General features: G+C 43.9%; 2 protein-coding genes across 2 annotated transcripts in view; both read left to right on the top strand.

The window, feature by feature from the left end:
• Positions 1-25,736, top strand: part of LOC142312941 (uncharacterized) — a 47,409-nt gene extending 21,673 nt beyond the window's left edge. Inside the window, exon 7 of the mRNA XM_075351929.1 lies at positions 25,192-25,736. Coding sequence (XP_075208044.1) covers positions 25,192-25,736 — 545 coding nt within the window. The remainder of the gene's footprint in view (positions 1-25,191) is intronic.
• Positions 11,196-11,836, top strand: LOC142310557 (gastrula zinc finger protein XlCGF66.1-like). Its single transcript, XM_075348077.1, has 3 exons — positions 11,196-11,299; positions 11,434-11,613; positions 11,696-11,836. Exons 1-3 carry the CDS (start codon positions 11,222-11,224, stop codon positions 11,834-11,836), a joined length of 399 nt encoding a protein of 132 aa, XP_075204192.1. The 5' UTR covers positions 11,196-11,221.
• Positions 25,737-27,596: the final 1,860 nt, after the last annotated feature.

Below are 27,596 nucleotides of genomic sequence, written 5' to 3'. Positions count from 1 at the left end.
GCTGCGGCGCCGTGTCTTGCGGGCTGGATTCTGCGAGGTGCAGCTTACAAGCTCCCAGGTGAGGCTTTTGGGCAGATCTTCTGCAGTAGACGGTGTCAGGTCTTCTTCATCCCAGCGAGAATATGGCAACATCTGGCATAAATAGAGCTGTAAGGGAAGCAATAAAAGAAAAACAGAAAGCCTTAAAAGAATTAAAGAGGGTAGGTAGTGATGAGGCATTATATAATTATAGAAAATTAAATAAAATATGTAAAAAGCAAATTAAGTTAGCTAAGTTTGAGACAGAGAGACTCATTGCGAGAGAAAGTAAAAATAATCCTAAAATATTCTTTAACTACATAAACAGTAAAAAACTGAAAAGCGATAGTGTTGGCCCCCTTAAAAATAGTCTTGGTGAAATGGTGGAAGGGGATGAGGGTAAAGCCAACCTGCTGAATGACTTTTTTTCTACGGTTTTTATACAAGAAAATGCCATGGCAGATGACATGACCAGTGATACTATAAATTCACACTTGAATATTACCTGCTTAACCCAGCAGGAAGTACGCCGCCGCCTCGAAATCACTAAGGTTGACAAATCTCCGGGCCCGGATGGCATACACCCCAGAGTACTACAGGAATTGAGTTCTGTGATAGATAGACCATTATTTTTAATCTTCTCAGATTCCTTAATAACAGGGTCGGTACCGCAGGACTGGCGCATAGCAAATGTGGTGCCAATATTCAAAAAGGGGACAAAAACTGAGCCGGGAAATTATAGGCCGGTAAGTTTAACCTCTACGGTTGGTAAAATCCTTGAGGGTTTCTTGAGAGATGCTATATTGGAGTATCTCAAGAAAAATAACCTTATGACAGAGTATCAACATGGGTTTATGAGGGATCGATCCTGTCAAACTAATTTGATCAGCTTCTATGAAGAGGTAAGTTCAAGTCTGGACCAGGGAAATGCAGTGGATGTTGTGTATATGGACTTTTCAAAAGCTTTTGATACGGTGCCACACAAAAGGTTGGTACATAAAATGAGAATAATGGGGATAGGGGAAAATATGTGTAACTGGGTTAAAAACTGGCTAAGTGATAGGAAACAAAGGGTGGTTATTAATGGTACGTACTCGGACTGGGTCTCAGTTCATAGTGGGGTACCACAGGGGTCAGTATTGGGCCCACTTCTTTTCAACATATTTATAAATGACCTTGTTGGGGGCATGCGGAGTAGAATTTCAATATTTGCAGATGATACTAAACTCTGCAGGGTAATCAATACAGAGGAGGATAATTTTATATTACAGGGAGATTTATGTAAATTGGAGGATTGGGCTGAGAAGTGGCAATTGAAGTTTAATGTAGATAAATGTAAGGTCATGCACTTGGGTAGAGGAAATAACATTTATGATTATGTACTTAATCGTAGAACACTGGGTAAAACAGACACAGAAAAAGACTTGGGTGTATTGGTGGATGGTAAACTTCACTTTAGTGGACAGTGTCAGGCAGCTTCTGCCAGGGCTAATAAAATAATGGGATGTATTAAAAGAGGTATAAGTGTTCATGAAAAAAATATAGTTCTACCTCTGTACAAGTCACTAGTGCGACCACACTTAGAATACTGTGTACAATTCTGGTCACCGATATATAAGAAGGACATAGCTGAACTGGAGAGGGTGCAGAGAAGAGCCACCAAGATTATTAGAGGAATGGGTGGGCTGCAATACCAAGACAGGTTATTAAACTTGGGGTTATTTAGTTTGGAAAAACGAAGGCTTAGGGGGGATCTAATCACAATGTATAAATATATGAGGGGACAGTACAGAGACCTTTCCAAAGATCTTTTTACACCAAGGCCTGCGACTGGAACACGGGGGCATCCACTACGTCTTGAGGAAAGAAGGTTTAATCATAATCACAGACGAGGATTCTTTACTGTACGAGCAGTGAGACTATGGAACTCTCTGCCACATGATGTTGTAATGAGTGATTCACTACTAACATTTAAGCAGAGCCTGGACGCCTTTCTTGAAAAATGTAATATTACCAGTTATGTATATTAGATTTTATGACAGGGTATTGATCCAGGGAACTAGTCTGATTGCCGGATGTAGAGTCAGGAAGGAAATTTTTTCCCCATTGGAACTTGTTTGCCACATTGGGGGTTTTTTTGCCTTCCTCTGGATCAACATGTTAGGCTACAGGTTGAACTAGATGGACTTAGAGTCTCCCTTCAACCTTAAAAACTATGATACTATGATACTATGATCTCCGGCTCTGGGCATGGATCCGCTGCTGGTGGCTCCTGAGTCAGCTCCTCAGCTTCCTGGCCTCCCCTCCCCCTTAGTTCTTCTGAGCACTCCTTTGGTGGCAGTGCTGGGGATGGACTTTCTTCAGCAGGCCCAGGCAGGGGACTCTTTGGCGTGGTTGCTGCAGGGGTTGCCGGAATCCTCTTGGGGGTATGCGGAGGGAGCATGTACCGGTCCACCATCTCCTGTGGGAACTTGGCCTCCAGGTCAGCCTTCAGCTGCCAGTATGCGGGGTCCTCCCCCAGCGTAGTCTTCCTAGCAGGGACCTCCTTGGACTGGGGAGCGGTGTCTGCTCTGGCCTTGCAGGCCGGGGTAAACGGTGATACTTTCTTATCTTGGCGGGCCGCGCCTGGCATGGCGGCGGCCTGGATTGGCGTTTCTGTCGTAGCCGGAGCCTCAGCGGGCATCGCTACCGTAGCCGGTTCTTGGCGGGACGAACTGGGCGTTGCTGCCGCGGTCTGGGCTTGGCGGGCCGGGCCTAGCATGGCGGCGGCCTGGGTCAGCGTTACGCCTGCGGCGTGGATTAGGGTCGCGGCGGCAGCCGGATCTTTGCGGGCCGGGCTGGGCGTTGCTGTAGGGACCGGGTCTTGGTGAGCCGAGCAGGGCATCGCTGCGGCGGCCTGGGCTTGGCGGGCCGCACCTGGCGTGGCTGCGGCCTGCTTCAGCGTCGCCGCGCCGGACGCCTCTTCAGGGACCGCGGACGTGGCAGCAAGGGTCGGGGCACTCGCGCGGGCAGGGGCATCACTGGACTCACCCATCGGTGGCAGCATCGGGGTCTGAGTCGTCACCGCCCGGTCTGGCACTCGGCGCGCGGCTCTCCCTTCATAGGCCTGAACCGCGGCAGCCATCTCCAGAAGTTCCATGCGTTCTTCTCTGATCTGCTCCACGACCCGGGTCTCCAGTCGGTCGCAGAACTGGGCCAGCTCCCGATACCACCAGGCAGCGGAGCCCGGTTCTGGGTTTCTGCGGTCAGACGCCATTTCTTCTGCGCCCTCTTCTGCACGATTTCCCAGCAGTGGACTCGTCGTTGCCTCTAGTAGCAAGCTGTTCAGTTTCCGCTCTGCCTCTTTCAGCAGCTCCTCTCCCAGCAGCAGGCTTCTGGCTCCCTTTCTGTCCCGACGTCTCTGGACGCTTCCGCTCTCTTCACTTGCGAAGTCAGGACTCTGCAGGGGATCTCTGGGTAGCCACACCTCTTCGTGGGCGGTAACTTCTCCCAGCGCGGGCTGCTGTTGTTTTTCAGCGCGCTTTTCATGGTGGCAATATGGCGGCGCTTCCAATTTTCCAAGCGGACCGCCCAGGCACATGGTCACCTGTCTGAACAGGTCTAGTCCTTATCCTGTTCGTGACGCCAGATGTGAAGCCCCGCAGGTGCAGTGTCGGTGCATTACCTTCAGGGACTCCACTCGGCTGGATCTTGTCACCGGTAGGGAATCTTCTATTTGTCGTGACGCCACTCTCAGTATTGCGGTCAGTGGGGACCGCCACTGCAGGTTGAGGGACGCCTGGGGCTGATGGTGCGTGCAGTTAGTTGGAATAGCCTCCTGAGAGTGAGGCTAGCCCCAGGACCCTGTGTAGGTGCGTGGAACCACAAGGCGCAGAATAACTCCACACACGCAGAATGTCTTTCAGGGGTTTTACTCACTTCAGATGGCAGGGTGAGTAACCCGGGCGTAGCTGGGATGAACCAGGCTGGAACCAGGTATCCTTCAGGCTGACTTCTGATGGTGACTACCAACTCGCCTTCCTTAGCCCTTGGTGGTTTGGGGTAACCCCGACTTTTAGTCCCTATGGGGGTCACCCAGGGAAGTTGCTGAAGCCTCTCTCCCCTTCGGTTGCCGTTTGCTTGTTGCCTGGGCCAGATCACTCCAGCTACTTGCCTCCTGTGAACTGTGGGCCCTAACTGTGGCTACGTGGCTGCGGCTTTTAGGTGTTGTGGTGTGGGCTTTGAGGGCCCCACACCGGCAGGTTTAGCAGGGAAAGGTGGATCTATCCCCGCTCCGGGATCTGCCGCCCGTTTGGGCCTGGTTCTCCCTAGCAGTCTCCTTACTTCCCACTCTGTGCTCTCTCTCTAGCTGGAGATGGGTTTCGGGTAGCACTCCTAGGTGACCGTTCTCCCCCGTCGGTAGCCACTGCGCGGACGCTGTCAGACTGCAACAGCCCCAGGGGTAGGGTCTGCTCCCTTCGGAGCTCCCTGGACTCTGCTCTGAACCGGCTCACATCTGGGACCTTCACCGCTGCTCCTGTCTGAGCTCCACTTCCATGCTCCTCACTCCTCCACCCTCTGCTGCAGACTGTTTACTCCTCCTTCTCTTTTCCCTTTGTGCCTGCCTACGCCACCTAGCAACCAGGCTCTCTTACCACACCCCTTGAGAGGAGATGGAGGCTTTTGGCCCCCTCCACTATTCCAGTGGAGGTGAAGGCTTTTCCCCCTCCTGGGATCCCCAGGGGTCCTCTCAAAGGTACATGTGTGAGACCTGATCACTATGCGCCTGTGTAGTCACACCTCGGTCAGCCTTCTGGATTACCTGTATTGTACTGTCCCCAGCATGGGTGCAGTACTCAGTGGTGCCTGACCAGGTCAGGGGCGCCACAACATCATCACAGGTCCTGTAAGAACAGAGCAGCCATATATGTAGGGTAAAGTCTAGATCCCAGTGGCTAGCGGGACCTCTGCTGACGTCGCGCCCATGTGACCAGAAAGGTGTCATACCAAGAAGATACATTATTCTGCTAAGTCCACGTCATCATTGAGTTGATTATAATAGAAGCGGGGGTCTGGGGGTAAGACCCCCAGATGGGGAGGGTGCAGGGGGGACGAAGCCCTCCCTTGCATGAGTATAGTGGAAGGAAGGAAACATCGCCACACCCACTAAGGAAGGCGGTCACGCCCACAGGTCCTTCTACCCACTGGGATTTAGCCACAGCCATATATTAGTGATGGGCAGTCCGGCTCTTTTTGGTGATCCGGTTCCTATGGCTCCGTTCACCAAAAAGAGCCGGCTCTTTCAGCTCGTTCTCGGCTCCTTATTAAATATGTGTTCACCCCAGGTGAACACATAATTAAGATTATAGTAACGCTGCCAAAGCCCCGCCCACCCGCGGCTACACCCCGCCCACTTACAAGCAGCCAATTAGATTGCTGAGTAGGTGGAGTTTAGCCGCGGGTGGGCGGGGTTTTGACGGCGAAAAGAGCCGTTTAGATATTTTAGTGGCTCACACTGGTGATCCGGCTCCTGTCGTTCACAGCAGGGAGCCGGATCTTTGTGTCGCATCGTTCGCGACCGACACATCACTACCATATATCTAGTGTGCGGCTCTGCAGGAGGAGGTATGTGGAGATTCCCCATTACTGGGGCAGGGGGCATTAATATTATATAATGCACTGATAACTTTTAACAACTAGGGATGAGCGGACCTGTGGATGTTCGGGTTCGCCAGACTTTAGTTACAGCTTTGGTTCGGGACTGAACTTTACCTTGGACTCTGAACCCATATAATTCAATGAGGACTTGAACTTTATTGCTGTAAAATTGTCGTAGTAAGGGTTAGGGGGCTGCAAAAGAAAGCAAAATGGGGCTAAGGCTATGTGCGCACTTACCGGATTTTGCCGCGGATTTTCCGCGGATTTGCTGCATGTTTCGCTGCAGAAAATGTTCATAACATCTCTGCAGTGAATCACCAGCAAATCCTATGGAGAAAAAAAATCCTGTGCGCACTAGGCAGAATTTGACAGCTGCATGTTTTGCTGCGGAAATCCCGCAGCAAAAACAAGTGCATGTCACTTCTTTTCCGCAGGTAGCTGCGGGTTTTCCCTAATCTAATGTAAAAATCACACAGGGAATAGCTTGCGGAAAAACCGCACCAAATCCGCACCAAATCCGCAACAAAACGCGACAATCCGCATGCGGATTTGGGTGCGGATTTGATGCGGATTTTTTCCGCAGGTGATAAGATCTTTGAGAGCCTGCGGAATTTACGCAAGGAAATTTCATTTCCCAGTGCGCACATAGCCTTAAGCAGGAAAGTTGTCCTCCAAACATGTAGATAGGGAATAAAAATAAATGTTGTGGGGTCCCCCTGTCATTGATAACCCGCACAGGTAAAGCAAATACCTGGGGGCTGATGTTATCAGGCTGTGAAGGCCTATGGTAATTTGGCCTTTCCCCACCTAAAAATAGCAGCCCGCAGCCACCCCAGAAGTTATGCATTACATTAGTTGTGCTAATTCTGACACTTCACCTCAGCTCTTCCTGATTGCCCTGGTGCGGTGGTAATCAAGGTATTGGTACTTGGGATTGATGTCAGCTGTGTCGTGTCAGCTAGAATCAATCCTTTGTATTAGTAATGGAGACAGACAACCCCATTACTAACCCAGTAAGTGAAAAGATAAAAAACACACGCACAAATACTTTATTTGAAGAAAAAACCCCAAACACTCCTCCAGAGTTTCCCTGGTTCACCATTGTGTGTGTGTATATATATATATATATATATATATATATATATATATATATATATATATATATATATATATATATATATAAACCCATGCAGCTGCATCATAGTCTATTGCGTCCGACGCAGTCCACAAATGGAGGCATAAAAGACAAAAAGAGAGAAATAAAAGGAAAACGCTTTCTTTGGTCACGTGTTTATTAGAAATCCAAGTCCTGCAGTTTCCATTTCGTTCCTTGATTACCTGGATCAAAGACGATGAAAGAGACTTAGAATGAAGCTCCGTATGCTTTGAACAGCAGCCATTCCCACCAGTGGATGGTGGTGTGATGCACAGGGTCACTAGGTAAACATGTATATATGAAGACAAAATAAAGTAAAAAGGGAGTGTGTAAATAATTGCTTCATGGTGTGAAAGTATAGGAGTCGCACAAAGAGAGAACTAATCCAGTGCAAATAAATGAGCAAATCAAGGTGCAAAATCAAATAGCAACCATACATAACCATTATAATATGTGAATACACTTGCAGGAGAATAGTTACCAGATTAATGTGCCCCAGTGACGCCCGGGGGACTTTTGACACTCATATTGAAACTGATGCAAAATAGTTTTTTATTATCTATCTGTATAGCAATCACATCTGTCTAAAACACATTGAAAAAGCAACTAAAAACACTACAAAAATGCAGCAAATCCACAATCATTATTATACCCATGGTTTTTATAGCGTTTTTGACTGACTTTTGAAGTAAATTGGTGAAAAAATGCTGAAAGAATTGTCATGTTGCAAATTATTTCTGCTATCACTGATGAGCCACGTGTGCATGACACTTCGGGATTCTCATTGACTTTGCTGCTCTCAGGTTTTAGTCAGGTTTTGTGACAAATCTGCATAAAAAATGCAGTGTGTGGACATAGCCTAACAGTATGTGACAGCGAGCAAACTGCATCATGATGTACAGTAACTGCAAAGTTCTAGAAGAGAAGAAAGGGTTTTTCCAACAATCAAAAAATGAAAAATACAAAATCTACAGGTCACATCTCCTGGGGTGTCACATCATCTTCTTCCCATTTAGGTTCCTACAATATCGGATCCTTTTAGTAGAGATCATCAATATAAAAGATTTTCATGATTGATCCGTCAAGGATGGAAAGAGACAGGGACAAGACAGCGGAGAGGATATTACACCTCACCCTAGAGATCCTCTTCCGGCTTACTGGAGAGGTGAGAGATTCTGATGACGTCACATTACATCATTCTTATCTATGGGAATAACAGATGGACAGAACTGGAGAGGTGAGGACTCTGGAAATGTCTGTAGTGAGATTTATTAATGTGTCTCTCCATAACCAGGATTACACAGTAGTGAAGAAGACCTCTAGTGACCGCTGTCAGGACCCTGTGTCTGAGGGATGGGGAAGACCCCTGAGCCCAATCATGGGGCCTCCACCTCACCCCCCGATACATGAGGACATCAATGACCAGAAGATCCTAGAACTCACCTACAAGATGATTGAGCTGCTGACTGGAGAGGTGACCCTGCTGGGAATGCTGGGACATTATACAGTAACGCTATGAAGGGATCGGGGGTGACGGTATGATTGTATGTGTCAGGTTCCTATAAGGTGTCAGGACGTCACCATCTATTTCTCCATGGAGGAGTGGGAGTATTTAGAAGGACACAAAGATCTGTACAAGGACGTCATGATGGAGGATCACCAGCCCCTTACATCACCAGGTAATAGACAGGACTAAATACACACGGCCTATAATTATCTGATGAAAGGAATGACTTCAGTCCCTGTATGTGTTTCCTCCAGTTCTATCCAGTGAGAAGCCAACACCAGAGAGATGTCCCCGTCCTCTTCTCCCACAGGACTGTAAACAAGAAGATCCCGATGTTCCTCAGGATCATCAGGTAGATGGAGAGAAGGAGCCATGAAATCTCCCTATGATGTGTAGACGGCTGTGAAGGTCTTGTGCTCATTCTTGTTTTATCCACCAGTATTATATGTTTTATACTTGTGTAATGAGAGCGGTGGAGATGGCAGGATTAGAGCTGATCATAGATGTGACTTCTCCATCTGTCTGTGACTTTTACAATATTTGTTTCAGGCTGAAGATCTGACCCATATTAATACTATAGAGACATATATGAGGGAGGATGAGCGCTGTAAAGAGGAAATTCCTACATATGGCTACCCAGGTGAGTAGTGACCACTAAATGCAGAGAAGTCACAGATTCTTCTCAGTCACCAATTAATTATCTCAATTAAAGGTCACCATAACTCCATGCTCCTCCACCCAAAACTCTCTCTATTAGTTTGAGTATTTCTGTAAGAACTTGTACAGTTGTCATTCACACAGCTCCACACACGTCGTACACATGGCTCCGCTCTGCACACCTTGTACACACACGGCTCCGCTCTGCACACCTTGTACACACACGGCTCCGCTCTGCACACCTCGTACACACACGGCTCCGCTTCTCATACGTTGTACACACACAGCTATGCTCCGTACACCTCGTACACACACGGCTTTGCTCCGTACACCTCGTGCACACACGGCTCCGCTCCGTACACCTCGTACACTCGGCTCTGCTCCATCCACACTGTAAACCCCTCCTGACCCCACACATAACCTTCCCCTCATCCAGCACCATGACACCCAGCACAGCAGAGTCCTGCATACACTGAGGAGCTGATCATGTGACCCCTGACTCCTCCCTCCATGTGACATCATCACAGGTCCTGGAAGCACAGAGCAGCCATATATCTAGTGTGCGGCTCTGCAGGAGGAGGTATGTGGAGATTCCCCATTATGCACCGATAACTTTAACATATTTTTGGTGAATAGAAGACAGACAGCAACTCCTCTATCATTTCTAGTATTAAAGGGAATCTGTCAGCATGCTTTTGCTCCCTTATCTGAGAGCAGCATGATGTAGGCAAAGAGATTCTGAATCTAACGATGTAACACTTAGATTACTGGCTGCAGCCCTTCTGACAGAGTCAAAGATTTTAGAGTTTGCATGCAGCAAAGCCCATACAGCTGCCCCCGCCCACACCAGCCCTTTCAGTGCACATTTCTGTGCACATTTCTATAGACAGAAGCAGCTAATCTCAGAGGGGGGCAGACTCGGACCTGAGCTCACCTGCTGCTGGGACTTGCTAGGAAGCTTCAGCTAAGATTGCAGGTAAACATAAACAAACCTTGTGATAAGAGATGCAGATAATGCTCTGTTTTAACTCTCACAGCATGCTGCCCTCATATTATATGCCAAAAACCTGCTGTCAGAGTCCCTTTAAATGTAAAATAATAACAGTGATAAATACATACAGTGAATATTTCTTGACCGACTTTTCCACAATAATATCACATTAATCAGGTGTAGCTAGTATGAAGTCCAGCTCATCATTATAATAAACCCCTTCTTTCAGGAGTTCCAGTGTCGGCCCTGTCGCAGCCTAAATCCAAAGTCCCATATTAGAATAAAGAAAATCAAAGGAAAAGTTTTATAACATATTTTGAGCTCATAGTAAAATCTAGATCCCATTGTCTCTTTTTTTCTATGTATTACAGTGTCATAACACTGATTGAATTCTCTAGTCACATTACGGTTAAAGAAAAATGGCATGTGTGAACTCTCCCTCACTGTTTCTCTAAACGTTTTTAATCATTAACCATTTGATCACTGTTATTTTGTTTAGCTGAAGCTATTACATTTAAAACAACATACTGTATTTGTTCTCAATGTTATTAATATATGAATATTTATATTATATTCATCACCACAATCAGAGATTTAAAGGGGTTGTCCATTACTAGGACAAACCGTTTTGATTTCAATTGTTTCCCCCAGTTAAAATAAAAGACCCTGTACTCACTTCCCGTTCTGGTGCGGTTCCAGTGTTGTCGGTAATTGTGGTTCAGGGCTCCTACGACACTGTGACGTTGCAGGAGCATCGTGTCCAATAACTTCCGGCTTCTCTGTCCGCACTTTTGGACCAAATGATGCTGCTGCCCCCCTCACTTCCTGACAATTGCTCATTTGATTATAAGGTGTGATGTCAGAATTCAACAGTAATTGGACACGGGGCTTGGGGCAATGGCAACACTCAACACCCTGTGATCACACAGTGAAATACTAATGCAGTGTTTAACCACCTGGATGAGTTGGTCTCTATTGACTACAGCATCTAAGGAGTTAAACAACTTGAGCAATTGGAGTGATGTAATAGTGTTTGACAAGAACAAACTGCATTGTGATGCACAGTAATGGCAAAGTTCATGAAGGGAAGAAAAAGATTTTGCAAAAAATTGAGAAATTAAAAATACAAAATCTTCTGGTCACATCTCCTGGGATTCTTTATGATGTTACATTGTCATCTTCTCATTCAGATCCCTACAATATCTCAGTGGAGATCTTCTATACAAGAGATCTTCTCCTGGTTGTCCCGTGAAGGATGAATATGGACAGGGACAAGACAGCGGAGAGGATATTACACCTCACCCTAGAGATCCTCTTCCGGCTTACTGGAGAGGTGAGAGATTCTGTTGACGTCACATTACATCATTCTTATCTATGGGAATAATAGATGGACAGAACTGGAGAGGTGAGGACTCTGGAAATGTCTGTAGTGAGATTTATTATTATTATGTGTCTCTCCATAACCAGGATTACACAGTAGTGAAGAAAACCTCTAGTGAGCGCTGTCAGGACCCTGTGCCTGAGGGATGGGGAAGACCCCTGAGCCCAATCACAGGGCTACCACCTCACCCCCCGATACATGAGGACATCAATGACCAGAAGATCCTAGAACTCACCTACAAGATGATTGAGCTGCTGACTGGAGAGGTGACACTGCTGGGAATGCTGGGACATTATACAATAACGCTATGAAGGGATCGGGGGATGACAGTATAATTGTATGTGTCAGGTTCCTATAAGGTGTCAGGACGTCACCGTCTATTTCTCCATGGAGGAGTGGGAGTATTTAGAAGGACACAAAGATTTGTACAAGGACGTCATGATGGAGGTTCCCCAGCCCCTCACATCACCAGGTAACAGACAGGACTAAATACACACGGCCTATAATTATCTGTATGTAAGGAATGAATTCAGTCCCTGTATGTGTCTCCTCCAGTTCTATCCAGTGAGAGGCCAACACCAGAGACATGTCCCCATCCTCTTCTTCCACAGGACTGTAAACAAGAAGATCCCAATGTTCCTCAGGATCATCAGGTAGATGGAGAGAAGGAGCCATGAAATCTCCCTATGATGTGAAGTCAGCTGTGAAGGTCTTGTGCTCAGTCTTGTTTTATCCTCCAGTATTATATGTTTTATACTTGTGTAATGAGAACGGTGGAGATGGCAGGATTAGAGCGGATCATAGATGTGTCTTCTCCATTTGTCTGTGACTTGTACAATATTTGTTTCAGGGTGAAGATCTGACCCATATTAATACTACAGAGACATATGTGAGGGGAGATGAGTGGTGCAAGGAGGAGATTCCTACATATGGCTACCCAGGTGAGTAGTGACCACTAAATACAGAGAAATCACAGATTCTTCTCAGTCACCGGCTGTGGCTGCTTTATCGATGGTGTTGTCCGGTCATATCACAATTAAAGGTCTCCATTCTGCTGCTAGACCGCAGCATTCTCCCACCGAAAACTGGTTCTATTAGTTTGAGCACTTTTAAATGAACTTTTACTGGAGTCATCCAGTGTTGAATTGGAGGGTCCAGAAAATAAAAAACTCATCTTCTTAAATGTAATTTACTCTACTGATAATTTTTAATTTTGGCCAAATCAGAATTTCTGTACAGTAAGAGCAGAGTATCATTTTATCCTGACATTTTAGTTTATGTGAGAAAAGAACTAACTTGAAAGAGTTTCACGATAAACTACCTGAAAAAAATTATACTTATGCCATGATATATTTCTAAGCTGTGTATAGTTGATGGCTTTATTGACTCTATGTGATGAAATCTATGATGTTTATGAACCTAAAGAAGGAAAGTACGGAAAGTGCCTGAACTATCTCATGATATTGGGAGCACTAATACTTTTTCTACCTTTTTAGTGAGGACTAGTCCCAGTGGTCCATTATCACTAGAAGTCCCAGAAATTTCGAGCTCCCCCCTGAAGTCCCGAAAGAGGGTCAAATGACCCTTAGTCCAAACTGAATAGAACTAACTAGAAACTAAATGGCTAAACTCAATGGAAAACAACAACCTCTTGTGGTGCGACAGTAATGGCCTTAATTACAGAACAAAAGACGGTGATTATAGGATGTTAGCTAAAATCCTTCAGGTCATTCGACCCGTCTCTGGGTTCCAAAGGTAGAAATGTTATATGACCCCTTTCTGGGACTTCTAGTGTTATAAATGAGTGTAACTCTGGTTTAGTGCACTATGTTGAAAAGTTCTGTGCAAATGTCTAATATTTTTTAGAGACACTCATCTGAGAAAAAACATTGTCCTCTATGATAATTTGGCTTTGCCAAGAGCTACCATGTCACAGTCTACTTACTCCAGAGATGTCACAATAGTTATTGCACGACATACTCTCATGTAATCTCTTTCTACTGCAGACAGGCGATCATACTGTCACATAACCTGTGTGCCCTCACAATCACCTCTGACAATCAGGGCTGTTTACTCCTAAATGCCATATGCCGCCTCCAATAGCGATCACAGGATTTAAAAGACTAGGAGAGGGGGCTCCCTCTCCCACTCAACTGGCACCACCCGCAACATAATCACGGGCTATTGATGGTAGTCATGGCAAACTGAAGTCAAATAATGACCTCTGTATTTGCCAGCTTTAGTGGCCTGTTAGACCATGGCCTAAAAGGTGTTTTGTTAGTGTAACACTGAAAGGTGTAATGCAGTGCATGTGCATTGCAATGTATTATACCTGTGATCAGAGTAATAAACGTTAGTCGTATAAAAAGATTAAGTAAAGGAAAAGTTAAATTATCTAAAAATATATTTAAAAAATCAGAAAATGAATAAAAAAATAAACTTTTTTTTTTACCAATAAATAAGTACATTTATATAAAAACAAAAATAATCAAAAAAAGTACTCATTTTGTATAGCTGATTGGTTCAATCTATAAAACTCACATTATGTAACTCATCCACAAAACTCTGTAAAATAAATTAATACAAATCTAGGCAAAAAGCTGTCTAAATTCATAAAAAATAAAAAACAATTTTGGCTCCGTGGTTAGCACTGCAGACTTGCAGCGCTGGGTTCGAATCCCACCAAAGACAACATCTGCAAGGAGTTTGTATGTTCTCCCCGTGTTTGCATGGGTTTCCTCCGGGTACTCCGGTTTTCTCCCACATTCCAAAGACATACTGAGAGGAAATTTAGATTGTGAGCCCCAATGGGGACAGTGTTCCTGATGTATGTAAAGCGCTGCGGAATATGTTAGCACTATATAAAAATAAAGATTTATTTATTTTATAAAGATTTAACTACTGTTGATTTGTTCATTCTTCCTCCCAAAAATCGCAATTAGGCTTGGCTCACATTTATCCTGCGCTTCACGCTGAGTGCTTACATCGGGGTTGCTATGTAAATCTCTGAAATACGTGACTCAGACCGAACCGCTGAGGAAATATTCCCTATAATGAGACAAATGGAGTTACTTCAGACTCTATCTGGCCTATAATCTGTCAGTATCCATCTTTTTAAGCATACATAAAAACACGGTCAGTCATAGTTTTGTGCACTTTTGGAAATTAGGACATCAATTAAAAGAGGCCAGACAAAGTACAGAGTAAGAGAAAACCCAAAATCAAAATAATATGGACATATACCTTACTGTAACTAAATAAAAGCATAGTGCATATAAATGAACTTAGAGTACTTAGTAAACATTGTTTTTGATCAAAAATATCGTAAAGCCATCCTACCTCGACAAGGTGTACCCAAATCGGGACAGTACCTAACACTCTCTAGTATTAAAACCTTACCATGGATGTACCGTATTTTTCGGACTATAAGACGCACCGGACCATAAGACGCACCCTGGTTTTAGAGAAGGAAAATAGGAAAATAAAATTTTAAGCAAAAAATGTGGTCATGGCACGTTGTTATGGGGCGAGTATCTGCTGCTGACACTATTATGGGGGTAATGTCCCCAAATTCTCTACTAAGGTACCCTATCCTGGTAATGATCTTCCTGCCTTGTGTATATATATGTCCCTCATCCTGGTATAGCACCATCTTGCTATATACTGCCATCCTGGTATGTGCTCCCATCCTGCTATATACGCCATCATCCTGCTCATACACCCCCATCATCCTGCTCATATACCCCCATTATCTTGCTCATATACCCCCATCATCCTGCTTATATACCCCCATCATCTGCTTATATACCCCCATCATCCTGCTATATACCCCCATCATCCTGCTCATATACCCCCATCATCCTGCTATATGCCATCATCCTGTTTCATATACTCCCATCATCCTGCTATATGGCCCCATCCTGCTCATATACCCCCATCATCCTGCTCATATACCCCCATCATCCTGCTCATATACCCCCAACATCCTGCTCATATACCCCCATCATCCTGCTCATATACCCCCATCATCCTGCTCATATACCCCGATCATCCTGCTCATATACCCCCATCATCCTGCTCATATACCCCCATCGTCCTGCTCATATACCCCCATCAGCCTGCTCATATACCCCCATCGTCCTGCTCATATACCCCCATCGTCCTGCTCATATACCCCCATCGTCCTGCTCATATACCCCCATCGTCCTGCTCATATACCCCCATCGTCCTGCTCATATACCCCCATCGTCCTGCTCATATACCCCCATCGTCCTGCTCATATACCCCCATCGTCCTGCTCATATACCCCCATCGTCCTGCTCATATACCCCCATCATCCTTCTCATATACCCCATTATCCTGCTCATATACCCCATTATCCTGCTCATATACCCCCATCATCCTGCTCATATACCCCCATCATCCTGCTCATATACCCCCATCATCCTGCTCATATACCCCCATTATCCTGCTCATATACCCCCATCATCCTGATCATATACCCCCATCATCCTGATCATATACCCCCATCATCCTGATCATATACCCCCATCATCCTGCTATGTCCTGCATCCTGTGGCACACAAAAAGAATAAATAAACGTTTACACTCACCTTTCTTTGCTCCACGCAGCGTTGCTCCTCTTCCTGTCTGCCGGCAGCTCTGTGTTGAGCCGGCCACGATCCCTGCAGCATCGCGATGTCCTCCTGTCTGCCAGCGCGGCTGTGTGGACACGTGCGCACAGCGATGACGTCATTGCTGTGAGAACCGCTAGTTTCCATACAGCCGCGCCGGCAGACAGGAGGACATCGCAGTGCTGCAGGGGAACGGTGAGTACATTGATTCACTGCACCCCGCGCTGATGATGATGATGCACGGGGAGCAGTGAATACAGCCGCACATGATCAATCCAGGCTGTAGTTGCCAGGGGTGATCACGCGAGATGGCTGTTTTCTATGCGCGCATCCCCGCCCATCACCCCGCCCACCTCTAGCGCCAGCTTCAGCGCTGAGGGATGGGCGGGAGGATGGGCGTGCATATGGAATGAGTGGGCCCACGTGATCACTGCAGGCGCTGCTGCAGCCTGCTCGTGCCCCAGATGACCCGCTCCACCGCAGCACCCTCATTCCCCGCAGCCCTATATTCAGACCATAAGACGCAACCCCCACTTTCCCCCAACATTTGGGGGAAAAAAAGTGCGTCTAATAGTCCAAAAAATACGGTAATGCTCAGAGAAAAGGGGGCCACACCCTATTTGTACTGAGTACACAACGCTAAAGAAATGTGTACCAACTCACTCTCTGGCTCACTTTTTTTGTTTTTTCTTTAGTGTTCTTGTACTCAGTACAAATAGGGTGTGGCCCACTTTTCTCTAAACTGAACATTACATCCATTGCTTCCCATGGCTGTGTGACCCAGTCACTCTGCCCTTATACAGATTGAGGTCAATTCTGACACATGGTAAGGTTTTAATACTAGAGAGTGTTAGGTACCGTCTGGATTTTGGTACACCTTGTTGTGGTGGGATGGCTTGACGCTTTTTTGATCAAAAATAGTGCTTACTAAGTATCCTATGTTTATTTATATGCACTTTGCTTTTATTTAGTTACAGCAGGGTATATATCCATATTATTTTTGTTTTCTTTGTCTCATGGCCAGTGTGAACATGCTCTTATAACTTGCATGTGTACCAACTTACGCTCCGGCTCGATTTTTTGGAGTCCAGAGTAAGCCTAAAGCCTCATTATAGTGAATGGATCCCTCGTGGGTTTCATCTGAATCAGGTTATTCAGAGCATATAGCACAGGATAAATGTGATCTAAAATTTTATGTAAAATGTTCCCAATAAAAACTTCAACTGAATACATGAAAAAGAAGCTCACATTCAGGTCAGTTATCTGTTAATGGAAATATGGGAAGAAATCCAGCAAAACTTGGATTCCAAAATCCAAATGATTCCCTCTCTTCTGAGCCCTACGGTGTGCCTAAACCACATTTAGCAAACACTTGTTTGTTAGTAGTGTAGCGATGAAAGCCCACTTAAGTTATAGGTACGTGGCTCCAGAAGCACTACAATGTACTTGAGATGACATTGTACTGGCAGTACAATGTATGGGCTCTACAATGGCAGATTTTTACTCAGCAACACTCATTGCTGCTTGTTTCTGGAAAACACCCATGGAGTCAAAATTATCACAACACCTGTAGATAAATTCCCATAGGGGTGTAATTTCGAAAATGGGGTCACTTCAGAGGGGATTCTATTCTTCTGGCATTTAGTGGCTCTACATATGGACTTTGCTAAATATTCTATGAAATTGTCTTCTCCAACTATCAAGCAACACTCCTTATTTCCTGAGTCTCACCAAGTGGTAAGCAGCACTGTACAGCCACATATGGTGTGTTGCTACCTTCAGCAGATCTTGTGTGACAAATTTTGGTGCTATTTTTACCCATTTTCCCTTTGGAATGTAAAATCTGGGGCTAAAACATTTTTTTGTGGTAAAAATGTAATTATTCTCTGTTCACTGCATAATTATATAAAATTCTGTGTCACAGCTATAGTGTCAATATGATCACTGCACCTCTCGATGAATTTACTGAGATGCATAATTTAGAAAGTGGGGGTCACTTATGGGGGATCCTGCTGTTCTGGCACCTCTCGTGCTCTGCCAATGTGACATGGTATTTGCAAACAATGAAAGCAGAATCTGCGCTATAATATGGTGCTCCTTCCCCTCTTCACTTTGCACTGTGCCTCAAAAGTAGTTTTTGACCACATATGGGGTATTGGCATACTCAGGAAAACAAATGAGAGGTACAATGTTACGCAATTTATCCTATTAACTCTTTTGAAAATTACAGACATGAGGCCAAAGCAGCATTTTAGTGGGAAAAATGATAATTTTTCATATACCCAGCCTAAAATGATAGAATTCTGTCTGTGAATATATTGCCTGAGGGATAAAAATTCTCACTGTTCCCCTAGATGAATTCCCTGAGAGGTGTTGTTTCCAATGTTAGTCACATGTGGAGGTTTCTGCTTTTTTGGCATGTCTGGGGCTCTTCATCTGTGACTTGGCTTCCAAAATCTATTCCAGCCAAAATGATGTTCCTTTCCTTTCTAACAGTGGCGTATGCCCAATCGGTAGTTTTGGACCACATATGGGGTATTGGTGTACTCAGTAGAAATTGCACAAAAAAATGAATGCTCCATTTTTTGGGTGGACAACATTTTGTGGGAAAAATTAAATTTTTTTTCCTTCCACATAGTTTTAATTTCTGTGAAGCACCTAAATGGTTAATTAACTTTAAATGCGGTTTTGAGCAGTTTGAGGAGTGCAGTTTTTAGAATGGTGTCACTTTTGGGTATTTTCTGTTACATAGGCCCCTCAAAGTCACTTGAAATGTCATGTGGTCTCTACAATAATTAGTTTTGTAAATTTTGTTAAAAAAAAAAAGAAAAATTGTCGTTTCTAAATGGCACTGATGTATAGTGGATATGTGGTAAATGTTATTTATTAACGATTTTGTGTGATATAAGGTTTAACCCCTTCACGATCGCGGGCAGTAAAGTTACGTCCTATTTTTACGTGACTTAACGACCAGAGACATAACTTTACTGGCTAAAGTTCATTTGATTGCCGTGGCCATAGCAATGGCTTTCAAATGATGTCCCCTGCTGTTTCTTACAGCAGGGGACCTTTGCTTGACCCCAGGGGGGTGGCATCGCCACCCCACCATCGACGATCGTTGTGATTGGCTGTTCAAATCTGAACCGCCAACCACATCGTTTGCACTGGTTTCAGCTAAAACAATGCCTGAACCAGTGTGATACTGTGAGAACCTGCTATGAGGTGCTGCAGCAGCTGCAGTAGATCATAGCAGGAGATCAAGCATGGTGCCCCCCAGCCCCTGCAACACTGATTGGAGCGATCGTGCTATGACGCACAATCGCTCTAATCCGCGTGCAGTGGGGCGGTCTGATCTGCATGTGACCGCCTTCCCCAGGTCTGTGTTGGCCTGGGAAGCCCTCCCCCAACATGTCTGCAGCGTGCACTGGCTGGTACTTGTAGTACCACCCCGCCGCTGCTGATGCCACCGCTCCTGCTCCCGTTGTAAATATTGCGTGCTCTCCTTGTAGCCCCTGCGCGCTCCCGCGATGTCCCCTGCGCATTCCCGCGATGTCCCCTGTGCGTTCCTGCAATGTCCCCTGCGCGTTCCCGAGATGTCCCCTGCTCGCTCCCGCAATGTCCCTTGCCTGTGCCGATGTGCCCCCCCGCCACGATCTCTACTCTGCTTCCATTTTCCTGCCTCTGCTTTTCCGGTCTCCCCCTCCCACTCCCCATCTGTTCTCCCTCTCCGATGTTCCCTACCTGCCTCCACCGGGTCGTCCGAGGTCTTCACTGGCCCGATCACATCTGCCTCCATCCCTGGGTCTTCTGATGAGCTGTCCAACTTCCTGCCTGCTGCTCCTGTAAGAAGCTGTCCATTTTCTGCCTTCTATTCCTCCTGCATTTCCTCTGGTCAGTGATCCTCCTGCAAATCTTCTGGGTACTGTGAGTATAATTTTTTTTTTTTATCCCCTCTCCGTTTTTACACCGCATCCGTCCCGCCGCGCGCTAATCAGTGATGCAGATAATGTATCGGCATCCGGGGTCAATTTTCGGCAGGACTTTTTTTTTTTGTCCGTATCTTGCGTCGTTTTTTTGCATCTCATTCGTGTGTGCGTCCTGCAGCGGCCAAGCGCTGATCAGAGATGTGCGTATCGGCATCCTTGCTCAATTTTTGGCATGACTTTTTTTTTTTTCCATATCCCCGACACTTTTTATATCTCATCTGACCCTGCGTCCTCCAGCGGCCGATCAGTGAAGCACGGCATCTGTGCATTTGAAAAGACAAATGGCGCCCCTTTTCTTCCAAGCCCTGCTGTGCACCCAAACAATTGATTTCCACCACATATGGGGTATCTGCGTACTCAGGAAAAATTGCACAATACATTTTATGGTGCTGTTTTTCCTGATACCGTTGTAAAAAAAACCTACCTGGTTGAAGCAAATATTTTGTGGTAAAAAAAAAAAAAATAATTTTCACGGTTCAACGTTATCAACTTCTGTGGAGCCCCTGGGGTAGAAGGGGCTCACCAAACATCTAGATAAATTCCTTGAGGGGTCTAATTCCAAAATTGGGTCACTTGTGGGGGAGCTCTACTGTTTAGGCACCATAGGGGGTCTCCAAACATGACATGGCGTCTGCTAATGATTCCAACCAATTTTGCTGTGAAATGGCGCTCCTTCTCTTCTGAGCCCCACCGTGCACCCAAACAATTACTTTCCACCACATATGAGGTATCTGCGTACTCAGGAAAAATTGCACAATACGTTTCATAGTGCAGTTTTTCTTGATACCCTTGTGAACAAAAGCTACCTGGTTCAAGTAACAGTTTTGTGGTTAAAAAAAAATGTATTTTTGGCTCAACATTATCAACTTCTGTGGAGCCCCTTTGGGCTCACTAAACATCTAGATAAATTCCTTGAGGGGTTTAGTTTCCAAAATGGGGTCACTTGTGGGGGAGCTCCATTGTTTAGGCACCTCAGGGGGTCTCTAAATGCAACATCACGTCAGCTAATGATTCCAACCAATTTTGCTGTCAAATGGTGCTCCTTCCCTTCTGAGCCCCGCTGTGCGGCCAAACAATTACTTTCCACCACATATGAGGTATCTGCGTCTTCAGGAGAAATCGCACAATACGTTTTATGGTGCGTTTTTTCCTGATACCCTTGTGAAAAAAAAGCTACCTTGTTGAAGCAACAGTTTTGTGGCAAAAAAAAAAATATTTTCACGGCTCAACGTTATAAACTTCTGTGAAGCCCCCAGGGGTTCAAAGTGCTCACCAACATCTAGAAAAAATATTTGAGGGCTCTAGTTTCCAAAATGGGGTCACTTGTGGGGGAGCTCCATTGTTTAGGCATCTCAGGGGGTCTTCAAACCCGACATGGGGTCCGCTAATGAGCGCAGCTAATTTTGCGTTCAAAAATTCAAATGGCACGCCTTCCTTTCTGAGCTCCGTCGTGCGGCCAAACAATTGATTTTTACCACATATGGGGTATCAGCGTACTCAGGAGAAATTGCACAATAAATTGTATGGTGCATTTTCTCTTTTCTCCCTTGTAAAAATGCAAAATTTTATGGCTAAAGTAACATTTTTGTGTTAAAAAGTAAAATGTTCATTTTTTCCTTCTACATTGCTTTGGTTTCTGTGAAACACCTGAAGGGTTAATAAACTTCTTGGATGTGGTTTTCAGCAGTGTGAGGGGTGTAGTTTTTAGAATGAGGTCACTTTTGGGTATTTTCTGTCACCTAGGTCTCTCAAACTCACCTCAAATGTGTTGTGGTCCCTAAAAACATGATTTTGTAAATTTTGTTGGAAAAATGAGAAATTGCTGATTAACTTTGACCCCTTCCAACTTCCTAACGAAAAAAAAATGTTGTTTTGAAAATTGCGCTGATGTAAAGTATACATGTGGGAAATTTTATTTAGTAACTATTTTGTGTCACATAATTCTCGGATATATGGCCATAAATTTTCAAAGTTTGAAAATTGCGAAATTTTCGCAAAATTTCCGAAATTTTCACAAATAAACGCAAAAATATCGGCCTAAATTTACCATTATCATGAAGTACAATATGTCATGAAAAAACAATGTCAGAATCGCTGGGATCCGTTGAAGTGTTTCAGAGTTATAACCTATCAAAGTGACACTGGTCAGAATTGCAAAAAATGGCCCTGTCATTAGGGTGTTTTAGTGGCCGGGGGTGAAGGGGTTAAGGGCATAAAAATTCAAAGTTTGAAAATTGTGAAATTTAAAAAAAATTGGCAATTTTCTGATAGTTTAATACATAAACGCAAATTATGTCGATCAAAATTTTCCACTAACAAAGTACAACATGTCACAAAACACAGTCTCAAAATCACTGGAGTATATGGAAACATTCCAGAGTTATTGTCTCAAAAAGTTGCACTGGTCAGAATTGAAAAATTTGGCCTCGTCAAGAAGGTGAAAACAGGTTTGGGGTCGAAGGAGTTAACCAATTGTTCAAGGAAACTTGCTGTCATGGGTATAACATGAAAACTAGAAGTAGGAGTGCCTAGATTGGGCCTCAGACTAGAGACCCACGTTGTCTCTCCTCCCAGAGGTATGTCTAATGGTGGCGAGGTCTGGACCACCAACATAACATTGACTCCTGTGTAGCCCTGGTTTAATACCCCTTCTGGCCCACCCAAGTGTAGGGCCAGGACAGAAGAAATGAACCCCACAACAACCAACAGACGGGAAAACCAAAGTTCAAACTCACTGCATGTACACATAGGGGAGAAGACAATAAATGTTCAGGGAGAAACAAAGTGCAGGGATAAAATAAACTAATGACAAGGATATTTCCACCACACACCCAATAGCATACAACTGTTCACCAATAACTGGATCGCTACACAGAAGCAAAGCTAGAGCTACAATTGGCATGTGTGGCTAAGCTCCTCCAATTTTTTATATGGTGGAGATGGCTGGAATAGGATATCAGCAACCTGTCACCCCAGCAGCAGTTCACCAGCCAGCAGGAATTAACTCCTGCTACACCAATGGCTAGTGAGCACTAAACAGCCAATGCCTGACTCTGGCTGAGCAACAAAGGAGCATCAAGTTGACTGCCAGACTCTGCAATGTGAACAGATTCTGAAGTCGCCATGACACCTAGTGAGTGAGGAGCAGAACACTGCATGGCACTTAAAAAACTATTTATTGGGGACCAAATCACTCAGCAAAGGAGGGTGCCGTGAAGGGGTTCTGGGCTAGTATTACAATGGCCATTTTAATATTATAAATACTACAAAAATATTTATTAGGTAGAATTTATTGTGGTTTTGCAGTGTGCGACTTAATATTTTTCTCATATATAAAAATATATATATTCACTATAGTGTTGATGTAACCCCAATTTTTTCAATTTTACTATTAAGAGGAGACTTTGTGCAGCAGCCCTTCATAGTAAAATAGCTGCTAGGGAACCACTGCTAAGGACAGGCAACAAGCAGAAGAGACTTGTTTGAGCTAAAGAACACAAGGAATGGACATTAGACCAGTGGAAATCTGTGCTTTGGTCTGATGAGTCCAAATTTGAAATCTTTGGATCCAACCACCGTGTCTTTGTAGAAAAGGTGAACGGATGGACTCTACATGGCTGGTTCCCACCGTGAAGCATGGAGGAGGAGGTGTGATGGTGTGGGGGTGCTTTGCTGGTGACACTCTTGGGGATTTATTCAAAATTGAAGACATACTAAACCAGCATGGCTACCACAGCATCTTGCAGCAGCATGCTATTCTATCCGGTTTGCGTTTAGTTGGACCATCATTTATTTTTCAACAGGACAATGACCCCAAACACACCTCCAGGCTGTTTAAGGGCTATTTGACTAAGAAGGAGAGTGATGGGGTGCTACGCCAGATGACCTGGCCTCCATAGTCACCAGACCTGAACCCAATCGAGATGGTTTGGGGTGAGCTGGACCGCAGAGTGAAGGCAAAAGGGCCAACAAGTGCTAAGCATTTCTGGGAACTCCTTCAAGACTGTTGGAAAACCATTTCCGGTGACTACCTCTTGAAGCTCATCAAGAGAATGCCAAGAGTGTGTAAAGCAATAATCAAAGCAAAAGGGGGCTATTTTGAAGAACCTAGAATATAAGACATATTTTCAGTTGTTTCACACATTTTTAAGTATTTCATTACACATGTTTTTATTCATAGTTTTGATGTCTTCAATGTGAATCTACAATTTTTAGAGTCATGGAAATAAAGAAAACTCTTTGAATCAGAAGGTGTGTCCAAACGTTTGGTCTGTACTGTATTTTGCAAATTTTCCTAAATTGGTTAATATATTGTTTGGGCACATGGCAGAGCATGGAAGGGAACGAGTGCCAATTGGGTCTGGGAATTCAGATTTTGTTGGAATAGTTTGCGGGCACCATATGCAGACAACCCAAGGTGCCAGAAAGGCAGAGAAGTAGAACAGTAGAAAACAGCTTAAAGTTGACTCAATTCCATCAGTGAATTCATCTCTAAGAGTAGTGACAGTTTTGACTCCGGAAGTCCTTCTTGATATAATTTTGGCCTACATAGCATTTTTTGTGGCTTATTATTCTAATATTTAGGAGACAGAATGAACAAAGAGGGTCAAATATTGTGATCTACTTGTCTGTGCTCAGAGGTCTACTTGATTGTTAACTGTTTTTGTCTTAGTAAATAATTGTATTTTGCTACATAATTGCAATCTCTTTGCATATATTAGAAATTATTTTATTAAAAAGTAATTTTTATTTTTGGCAGATGACTGTACCAGGAGATCAGAAGGACATCTGACATCTTATATTTTTAAATCTGATGACCTTGATGTCACACAACATATAACTGACATCTATGCTACTATTCCAGAAATACCATCATCCCTTGATCTATCATCTGATCCTTGTAATCAGATCCTATCTATTGATTTATCTCAGAGTATTAAAAAAAATAATAGTAACAAAAGAGGCATAAAAAATAAAACTTCTCCTATAGGCAACAAGCAATTTTCAAGTGCAGAATACAAAACAAGTTTTTCCCCTAAAACCTCTTTTGTTACACATCCAAAAATTCACATAGATGAGAAAAGATTTTCTTCTTCAGGGTATGGGAAATATGTTAACCAGAAATTAGAACTTGTTAGACAAAAAAGAGTTCACGCAGGGAAAAAGCCATTTTCATGTTCAGAATGTGGTAAGTGTTTTGTATATAAATCATATCTTGCTATACATCAGCAAAGTCACACAGTGGAAAAGCCATTTTCATGTTCAGAGTGTGGGAAATGTTTTGCAAAGAAATCAAATTTTGTTACTCATCGAAGAACTCACACAGGGGAGAAGCCATTTTCATGTTCAGAGTGTAATAAATGTTTTCCACATAAATCAAAACTTGTTACACATCAAAGCACTCATACAGGAGAAAAACCATTTTCATGTTCAGAATGTGGCAAATGTTTTATACATAAATCACTTCTTTTTACCCATCAGAGAACTCATACAGGGGAAAAGACATTTTCATGTTCAGATTGTGATAAATGTTTTGCACAGCAATCAATACTTATTGCACACCAGAGAACTCACACAGGGGAAAAGCCATTTTCATGTTCAGATTGTGGGAAATGTTTTACACAGAAAGCACATCTTTTTACACATCAGAAAACTCACACAGGGGAAAAGCCATTTTCATGTTCAGAATGTGGGAAATGTTTTACTAACAAAAGGAATCTTATTAATCATCAAATATGTTACCAAGGGAGAAACCATTATCATACTTAAAAGGTGAAAAATATTTACTTGAAAATTATAATTTGTTGACCACAAAGGAGAACACAAATAGGAAGAAACTGTTAAGGGATGGGATACAAGTGATCCCTTTTCGATCTAACCGTTGTTCCAAATTGAAATATCGTGTGTGCACATCGAAAAAGAATAATAATTGAATCAATTATGACTCTTCCTCTCACGACAGAAGCTGAGGCAAGACTGAACTTTATTCTTTGAAAAAACCCTAGACCGAACAGTGAGGGGGTGTAAACAAAAGTTTTAGTCCAATCAAGTATCGCAGGGCAGGGCTTCATGACGTAGAGAGAACTGCACATCCTTCTTGGATTGGTCAGTCCAGGCTCCAGGAATTTCTTTGTCCTTCGTCCCATGTGCAAAACAGGAAGCGGCAGCCATCTTCAAGCTATATATATATATATATATATATATATATATATACACTGTGTCTAAGGAAAAATCACTGAATATTTAATATACATATATACATGTTAGTAAGAAACAAAAGCATTCACAAATATGTGTGTTAGTTCACATCTGCTAAACTATATACCTGAGTCTATGAAATGGCTGAATTAAGTATTTTTGTATACTCAATTCTTGTCCTCAACAGTCCCCCCTAAAGACTTACTTCTGCCATTTCTGAATTCTAAGGGTACTATGTTCCCTTAGTAAGAGAGGTAGAAAGATCTGTTGAAAAACCTGCCTAACTGAACGTTGAAACATGGGCGGAAAGGGGAAGTGGTTTTCTTCACCGGTTTGAGACCAAGGACTCCTAGGCGAGTCCTCACCCTTTGTAGTTGGACTTTCCCATGTCTCAAGGTTCTCTAAGTCCTCTCTTCTGCAATAATGGTCTGAGACTGTACAGGGTTTTCTGAAAAGGATAAGTATGAGCAAAACGCTCAGTGCAGCTCTGGTTGATCAACCCTTCTGCAATGCGAGGTGTGGATCCATAGATTTTTCTGCGGATTGGATCAGCTCATCTAGTGTTGACGCATGGCTCTTTCTCGCTTGTCGTTTAGGATCAATCAGTCTCCTGACCGAAAACCATATGCTAATAGCTCTGATTTAAGATCTGGAATTGAAGAATACACCTGTTTATCACACTATTCAGTCAATTATATAAAAATATACATGTCTTTGCTAAACCAAAAACATCTTACATAAAGACCTGTTTATTACGAAAAGAAAACAAAACATATACATTTTATACACGATTTACTAGTTTCCACTTTTCTATAAAATATACACTTTTTGTAAACACTTTTTTTTTTTTTTTTACATACCACCTTCATGTGCTTCTCAGCAATAATGTCATTTTCTGCACTGGAATACCTCTGACCAAACCTGGAGAGAAATTTACACAACACGCACAGACTTGCATACAACGTGCTCATGATATACATCTATAATCAGTTTGCAGTCTCTAAAAATGGGTAGAGTAGGTGCAGGGTGTTTCTGCGGATTCTTTACAGTTCTCCTCCTCACTTCGTTCTAGGCACATGTCTTACAAGACTGGGTGAATCTGCCCACCTGAGTACTGAACCCTGGTGTCACCAAAGCACACACTGACAATTGTCTTTCACAGATGTTACCTGAGCCATCATTAAGAAGAGCTCTCATGGCAGAGAAAGCTTACCACCCTTTGTCCACAGACCTTCCTCAGTCAGCTGGCTCCCTGCATGTCACACTCCATTCCTTGTTGATTTGCTTATTCCTGTAGGGATTTAAGAACACAAGGAGTGACAGAAGTCACTAATGATGTGACAGGTGTCACCGAGGCATGGTCGGTGTTGGTGAAAGACTCTCAACTCTAGGCCCGTTCACTGCTTCTTGGTCAGCTGCACCTGTGCGGGG

The sequence above is a fragment of the Anomaloglossus baeobatrachus genome, chromosome 5 (genome assembly GCF_048569485.1).
Source record: "Anomaloglossus baeobatrachus isolate aAnoBae1 chromosome 5, aAnoBae1.hap1, whole genome shotgun sequence".
NCBI lineage: Eukaryota > Metazoa > Chordata > Amphibia > Anura > Aromobatidae > Anomaloglossus > Anomaloglossus baeobatrachus.
The sequence above is the reverse complement of the archived record's forward strand: the minus strand, read 5'-3'. Positions and strand labels throughout refer to the sequence as shown.